We start from the raw sequence: 8,018 nt of genomic DNA on the forward strand, positions 1-8,018 counted from the left end.
CTGATTGGTCAGTGTGGCTCATGAAACACAGATAAATTACACCATCTACAGACGGACACACCCTCCACACTAACAGCTGTCTGTCTGCAGCTCGTTAACCAGCTTTAACAAGGTTTTAAGAGGCTCACTTCCTGTCTGACTGAGGCACAACATCATCATCATCATCGGAGGCAGAACGTGTTTTAATCAGTTTTTACAAACAAAGTTTAAAGACAGAAAACAGAAAAAACTGATAAGGACAAGAATCATAATTAATCACCTTGTAATCAATCCTCTGTATTAATGATTAAGTAAATAATACTGAATATTAATGTATCACATTATAATAAATATTATCAGTATTACAGTGATATCAGATGCAACTTCACATGAAACCACTGAGGGTTAAAGTTACAGCTCAGGATATCAGATAATCTGCCTAGCAACAGGAAAACTCCTCACTGGATTGGTGGAAAAGTTACATTTCTCCTGTGTGTGTGTCTGTGTGTATCACTATGTATCAGTGTGTGTTGTGGATGCTCCACACGTCTCCGTTCAGGGCGTTCGCCGCCCCCTGTAGCGTCCAGGTGAACAGGGCAAGCTGTCGTCTGAAGCGCGTCTCGTCGAAGCGGGCAGGGTCAGAGGTCAGCAGGGCCAGGTGCTCATTGAGCGCGCTCAGAGTGTGGTTACCACGACCATGGATCACATGACGGAACGGCGTCTCCACCATTGACACATACTGAGACAGGAAGTAGTACTCCACCTGGAGGACAGACAAGGACCAGGTCAGACCAGGACCCTCACACCTGAACCCTCAGTGGTGTACAGGTGTGTAGTACAGGTGTGGTGTAAAGGGTTAGGGTTAAAGGGGGGGTTGTACAGGTGTGTAGTACAGATGATGTACAGGTGTGGTGTACAGGTGTGGTGTACCTTCATGATGCGGGTGTTGTAGAAGCGGGCGGTGGTGGGGTCGTGCAGGTCGCTGTAGTCGATGGCTCTCTGCAGAGTCTCTGCTGCTCGGCTGTAATCTCCTCTGGCGCTGAAGACCCACTGAGGGGACAGACCTCTGGACTGAGGACAGGACAGAGACGTCAGCTGATGGACATGTACTGGTTGTACTGGTTGAACTGGTTGAACTGGTTGAACTGGTTGAACTGGTTGTACTGGTACAGGTGTGTTACCTGCAGCTCAGCAGAGTGTTTGTTGAGCTGGGCGCTGAGCTGCAGAACCGTCTGGGCGTAGGAAGTGATGCGTAGCGGCAGGATGTGGTCGTGGGCCAATCGCAACACCATCTCACCCACCAGCTCCCCCAGACTCCGCCCAGTGACGCCCAGACGACCCCCCAGCACCTCCTGGAGACGGGAGGCGCTGTCCAATGGCGTGTTGATGAACGGGTAAGCTCGCTCCTGAACAAACACACAGAACATGACATTCGCATGACATCATAAAATTACATGGTGAGAAACGTGTCACATGACTGAGATGACAAGGAAATGTTATGATAACAGGTACAGTGTGTGATGATGTCATCAGTACAGTGTGTGATGATGTCACAGTTACCTCGGTGAACCTGAGCTCCATGGCTGGGACTCCAGCGAACGCGGTGAAACTGTACGCTCCACTGTTCAGGTAGAGAGGCTTCATACTGAGGAGACAACAGAGAGCCAGTGTGTGTGTGTGTGTGTGTGTGTGTGTGTGTGTGTGTGTGTGTGTGTGTGTCCTCACATCCTCCAGCTGCCCCCCTCCCTCTCAGCCTGGCTGTAGATGGTCTGACCTGCGTGTTTAGGATGCTCCACCTGAAACAGGAAACAGCTCATCAGGTTCCAGGTCTTCACTCATCAGAATCATCATCGTCACCTGTCTTCATCACTTCTCCTAACGCTGACTCACCTGAGCAACAGCTGTTCAGACACTGAGCTACAGTTCCAACAGAAACATGATGGACAGATAAGGAGACTCACTGTGGACATGTCAGCCTCTCAGCTGATCACTGTATACAAACGTATATACAAACCTATAGACAGAGGAGCTTTGGATTTAAACATGGTTCATCAACGATTCACCGTCATGAAAAAAGTCTCTGACATTTGTTCATAAATACACATATATATAAATGTACATATATATATATATATATATATGTACATATATATATATATATATATATACATACAGTCATGGCCAAAAATATTGGCACCCCTGCACTTCTTTCAGATAAAGCACCATTTCTCCCAGAAATTTGTTGCAATTAAAAATGCTTTGGTATTCAAATGTTTATAATCTGAAAAATATTTATATATATATATATAAAATATATTTTTGGCCATGACTATGTATATATATAATGTATATGTGTGTATGTGTGTATGTATACATATATATGTATATATTTAAGTATATAAATCTATATATATATATATATATATATATATGTGTACACAGGCCCTCACAGGTCACCTGTCTGATTGCAGCATCCAGAAGGTCGACCAGCAGAGGACTGGTGTAGGCTGACAGGACATCATCACCTAGGTAACAGACAGAGAGACAGACAGTCAGAGAGACAGAGACAGTCAGACAGACAGAGAGACAGACAGGGAGACAGACAGACAGAGAGAGAGAGATGGTCAGACAGACAGAGAGGCAGACAGACAGACAGAGAGAGAGAGACAGTCAGACAGAGACAGAGAGAGAGAGAGATAGTCAGACAGACAGACAGAGACAGAAAGACAGACAGAGAGGCAGACAGACAGACAGAGACAGACAGAGAGACAGACAGACAGTCAGAGACAGACAGACAGAGAGACAGACATAGACAGAGAGACAGTCAGACAGACAGTCAGAAACAGACAGACAGACAGAAAGACAGACAGAGAGACAGTCAGACAGACAGAGAGACAGACAGACAGACAGACAGTTACCCATGATAGCTTGGTCCAGACTGAAGTAGGCCACAGCCTTCAGGTGGAGCATGGACAGGTAACCCTGGTGAACAGAGGTCAGAGGTAATTGATCTACAGTGGAGGCTGCAGGTCAGAGGTCAGTGATGTCAGCAGGAGGTGTGTGAGGCTCTCTGATTGGACGAACCTCCAGCCACTCAGTAGCTCCCACGTTGCCAAACTCTCCGGCGTCCCAGCTGACGAATAGGAGACTCCGCCTGGGACTGAAGCCTGAGACAGAGACACTGAGCTGAGAGCTGCAGGTACAGGTGAGTAGTGGTGCATTCAATGACATCCGGTCAGTGTCAACACTGTGTGTGAGTATTCTGATGTTACATATATGACAACGTCTTCTGCTGTGCAGGTAGTTGAACAGTTAAGGTCCTCGCTAACACCTGCAGCTCTCAGCTGACTGTGGTCTGACAGGTGTTCACACAGGTGTTCACATGACATCACTACTAAAACTCAACACTTCCTGTTGGTTTGATTGACTCTGAATCCTCCATGATAATAACTGGAGACAGTTAGCTCGGTCCCAGGACAGGCTAACTGTTAGCTTCAGCTCATTTCCTGTCACATGTCTCTGATCATTTTTAACATAAATCATAAAACAAAGTGCTAAAGCTGCGTGAAGAGACAGAGTCAGGCTCTAGTTTACTAGTTTACCGATGGCTGCCTCTATCACAGGTGAGACTCTTCCTCTGTGGCACCTGTCGGAACGACCTCCAGAACTTTTTAATAAGAAACAACTCAAATCTGAAAGTCAATTTATCTTATTAGTTCATTGGTAAATAAATCACTCGTCACATTCATTAGACAGTTTACACATCACAGCAGGTATGTTATTAAAATATTACTACCTCACATCTCCATGGAAACCACTGGGTAACCACCTGTCAACACTGGCAACTGCCACAACATAAACCTAGCAACGCTCTAGAGAAACCTTAGCAACACCCTAAGAATGTCCTAGAAACCACTGAGTTACCACCTGCTAACTCCACCGACTGTTCAGTAACCACTGACACCTGTCAACGCCATGGCAACAGTCATGAGAAAAACCATAGCAACCACCCAGTGACCTTTGAGAAGACGCCAGTAACCACTAGTAGCAACACCCTCAGAATGTCCTAGTAACAACTGAATAATCGCTGTTAGTAACCACTGACATCTGAACAACCACCTGTCAACGCCACGGCAACAGCCACAACATAAACGCAGCATTGCTCTGACCTCCTAACAACGCAGACACATTGACCCTTGGGGCCACAGCCCAGTGTGAGGGGCCACACCTATCCAGGTGAGTCTTACCGTTCTTCACCATGGTCGAGAAAGTGCGGGCCAACTCCATGAGGATCGCCGTCCCCACCCCGGACTTGACAGCTCCTGGTCCCAGTGAGTCCCTCTGAGCTCCCAGTATAATGTACTGGTCTGAGGAGAGACAACAGGGACCAGTGTCACGGATACACACCTGTACAGGTGACGGACGTGTGTGGGGGCTCACCTGGCTCCACCCGGCCCTCCAGAGACGAGAAGATGTTGTTGAGCAGGACGGGCGTCATCACGTTGTGGACGGACATCTTGACTCGGCGCCCGGAGCTGAACTCAGGACCGACCACGCAGCGGACGTACGGCAGCCGCCCGCGCCACGAGGGAGGACAGGACACACCTGACAGCTGGCTGAGACGCAGAAGACTGCAGTTAGGTCACAGTGATACCTGAGCAGGTAACTGAGGGGGCGGGGCTCACCTGAGCAGCTTGGCGGCCACGGTGGCGCTGATCGGCAGAGCTGGGATGAGCGGCAGGCCGGACGACTGGATGGGCGGGAACTGAGTGTGATTAAAAGAGGGAAAGCCAGGGGTGAACGGATCACCTGACCCCAGGTGGACCTGTGATTGGACGAGTCAGAGGGAGACGCTGATTGGTAGAGAGGAGTGAGACGTGTGTTTATGTGTGTGTGTTTTGTGTTTGTGTGTTACATGTGTGTGTGTGTGTTTGTGTGTGTGTGTGTGTGTTACGTGTCTGTGTGTGTGTGTTACGTGTCTGTGTGTGTGTGTGTGTGTGTTTATGTGTGTGTGTTTTGTGTTTGTGTGTTACATGTGTGTGTGTGTGTTTGTGTGTGTGTGTGTGTGTGTGTCTGTGTGTGTGTGTGTGTGTTACATGTTCGGACACGGCGGTGTGTGTGTTCAGTCCGAGGCGGCGGGGGTCTTGCGGCAGGTCAGCAGGGTCAGGGTAGATCAAAGCTCCGCCTGCCCCATTCCTCTCAGCCAACCAGACCTTCTCTGCGAAACTGACCCCGCCCCCCACACGCATCACCACCACAGAGCCAATCAGAGACACGCCCACACTCCTCAGCCAATTAAAATCCTCTGGACGGCCGTAGTTGGCGTAGACCACGCCCCCCTGCAGAGACAGAGACAGGTACAGGTGACTGGGGTCAAGGTTACCATGGAGATGAACAGCTGTTTCTCCGTCTCACCGTGGTACTTCCTGTGGCGCTGTACGGACAGAAGTCAGACGGGTTCAGAGGAATCTTCTCTGAGATCAGTCCTGCAGAGTCCAGCAGCCACAGAGAACTCCTCACAGACCTGCAGGGGTCAGAGGTCAGAGGTCACAGAGAATTCCTCACAGACCTGCAGGGGTCAGAGGTCACAGAGAATTCCTCACAGACCTGCAGGGGTCAGAGGTCACAGAGAACTCCTCACAGACCTGCAGGGGTCAGAGGTCAGAGGTCACAGAGAATTTCTCACAGACCTGCAGGGGTCAGAGGATTGTTTGTGGGCAGAGGTGGGCGGGGTCAGTGTGTTCCTACCTGTCAGGGAACTGCAGCGTGGCGAACAGGGACTCGGTCCAGGTGTGGTCCATGTGCAGCTGAGTGAAGCGGCGGAGGATCTCTGAGGCCAGAGATGTTCCCTCCACAGACCCGGGAGGATGACTTGCCCTGCTGACACGGCTGAGACCACACACAGACCGGGTCAGGACCAGGACCAGGTCTGGATCAAGACTGGGTCAGGATCAGGACCAGGTTCTGGTAGGCCACCTACCTGACTGTGCTGTGGATATCTTCGTCCTGCAGCAGCCTCCTCATCATCACCCTCAGGTCTCCCAGGTAAAGCCCCGCCCCTCCCTTTGTAGACGGCTTATCCCCGCTCCCTTGGTGCTCGTCCTCCTCCCCCTGCCCCCCCACCTGGGAGCAGTGGTACCGCCCACTGAACACAGCGTAGGCCAATAGGAAAGCTGGGAGAGAGACAGGCCACGCCCATTTTAATCACATGATCAAACCAATCAACAAAAGCAGTGCGTGTTTTTGTGTTTGTGTCTGTGTGTCTGTGTGTGAGTGTGTCTGTGTGTGTGTGTGTGTGAGTGTGTATGTGTCTGTGTGTGTGTGTGTGAGTGTGTCTGTGTGTGTCTGTGTGTGAGTGTGTATGTGTCTGTGTGTGTGTGTGTGTATATTAATGTGTGTGTCTGTGTGTGTGTGTGTGAGTGTGTATGTGTCTGTGTGTGTGTGTGTGAGTGTGTCTCTGTGTGTGTGTGTGTGTGTGTGTATGTGTCTGTGTGTGTGTGTGTGTATATTAATGTGTGTGTCTGTGTGTGTGTGTGTCTGTGTGTGTGTGTGTATATTAATGTGTTTGTCTGTGTGCGTGTGTCTGTGTGTGTGTGTGTGTTGTCTGTGTGTGTGTGTGTGTGTGTGTGTCTGTGTGTGTGTGTCTGTGTGTGTGTATTAATGTGTGTCTGTGTGTGTGTGTGTGTTGTCTGTGTGCGTGTGTCTGTGTGTGTGTGAGTGTGTGTTTGTGTGAATGTACCAATGGTGAAGATGACGACTCCACACACACACAACAGCGCGCCAGCTCTCCGGTAACCACGGTGACGCCTCAGCACCAACGCTGTGATGTCACTGCTAGGCCCCGCCTCCATCTCCTCCTCAGCCTCTGATGTCATAAACCTCATCTCCACTCTCGGAGCTCCTCCCATCTCCTCATCCTCGGACACGCTCACTGAGCGGTGGAGAGACACTGAGGAAGACTGGGGGGAGAAAGAGAGAGAGAGAGAGATAGGGAGTAACCATGGCAACTGATCAGAGGGGGAGGGGCTTCCACCAAGTGTCTTACCTGTGTCAGACGAGTCCTGATGGAGTCCATGGAGACCTACAGGAGGGAGGAGACAGAGGATAATGTCACGTGATTATGACTGATCATCAGAATGACAGTGATCACCTGACTTGTTCTGTGGTTACTCTCAGGTGTCATGTGACATCTTCTACCTGACCCTAAGACACAGCTGGTCAACGCCTGTCTCTGATTGGAGGAGGACACGATGAAGACAGACCAGTGGGTCCAGGTGGATCGTCCTATTCCGTCCAGGTGACGAGAGAAGTGAGGACGGAGCACGGCTGGATCTGTCCCTCGGCCGACTCTGTTTGGTTCCTCAGAGGGGTCAGAGGTCAGCGTGAGCTGTCTGTTTGATCTGCTTAACTTTATTAACAGCTAAGTAAACACACACACCCTCACACACACACAGACAGAGTAGATGAGTGTGTGTGTGTGTGTGTGTGTATGTGGTCATCCAGTGACCTGCTGATTGTGGCTCCGCCTCCTTCGTCCTCCAGTCGTGAACAGAGAGGCAGCGGCTGAACAACTGTTCCCAGGCTTCACTGTGTGTCCTTTGGTTCCTACCTGCCTTTGTTTACAGGGGACAGATGTGACTGTGGCACCTGTCCTGCTGTCCACCTGTCACTGGGACATGTTGGGGTGCAACATGGAAATAGATTAAAAGCCATGATCTCAAGGGGTGAGTGATGTGTTCAAGGACAGGAAACTCTGTAAATCCCAAACCTCATGTTCTTCACTGTGTCTCTAGTTTCTATCTGATCAAACGTCTTAATGTCCCTCGTCTTCCAAAGCTTTTAGTGGGAGGAGTTTATTGACGTCAATATCTCAAACAAAACTATTCAGAATATGTTTGATTTCGACTACAATATTGTATCTTACAGAAACTCAATTTTACAACTTTGGTCTAAACGTGATATTCAAACTTTACCCAAAGCAAAAGATCTGACCTGTGACGACGCTGACTCTACTGAGCATTTATTTATTCATATATACG

At 49.6% G+C, this 8,018-nt stretch overlaps 1 protein-coding gene across 1 annotated transcript; it reads right to left on the minus strand.

Moving 5' to 3' along the window:
* Positions 1-164: 164 nt before the first annotated feature.
* Positions 165-7,641, minus strand: tfr2 (transferrin receptor 2). The gene is made up of 19 exons (XM_023431417.2): positions 7,487-7,641; positions 7,182-7,328; positions 7,025-7,060; positions 6,719-6,938; positions 5,960-6,152; positions 5,728-5,868; positions 5,395-5,503; positions 5,076-5,318; positions 4,665-4,804; positions 4,420-4,595; positions 4,227-4,346; positions 3,064-3,146; positions 2,898-2,961; positions 2,437-2,504; positions 1,705-1,775; positions 1,540-1,624; positions 1,161-1,385; positions 910-1,050; positions 165-742 (listed from the first exon to the last, which is right to left on the minus strand). The coding sequence occupies exons 3-19, from the start codon at positions 7,052-7,054 to the stop codon at positions 500-502; spliced, it is 2,352 nt and encodes a 783-aa protein (XP_023287185.1). The 5' UTR covers positions 7,055-7,060; positions 7,182-7,328; positions 7,487-7,641; the 3' UTR covers positions 165-499.
* Positions 7,642-8,018: the final 377 nt, after the last annotated feature.

This window comes from Seriola lalandi, unplaced genomic scaffold (assembly GCF_002814215.2).
Source record: "Seriola lalandi dorsalis isolate HSWRI2012SDOR001 ecotype SW California unplaced genomic scaffold, Sedor1 jcf7180002054922, whole genome shotgun sequence".
In the NCBI taxonomy this organism is placed as follows: Eukaryota; Metazoa; Chordata; class Actinopteri; order Carangiformes; family Carangidae; genus Seriola; species Seriola lalandi.

What these genes read in the sequence shown, in the direction of transcription:
- tfr2 (XM_023431417.2), bottom strand. Translation starts at nt 7,054, where the DNA reads ATGGACTCCATCAGGACTCGTCTGACACAG. An exon ending in ACGCTGCAGTTCCCTGACAG is followed by an intron (nt 5,504 to 5,727) that starts GTAGGAACACAC and finishes TGACCCCTGCAG; the next exon opens with GTCTGTGAGGAGTTCTCTGT. An exon ending in TCTGGACCAAGCTATCATGG is followed by an intron (nt 2,505 to 2,897) that starts GTAACTGTCTGT and finishes TCTGTTACCTAG; the next exon opens with GTGATGATGTCCTGTCAGCC.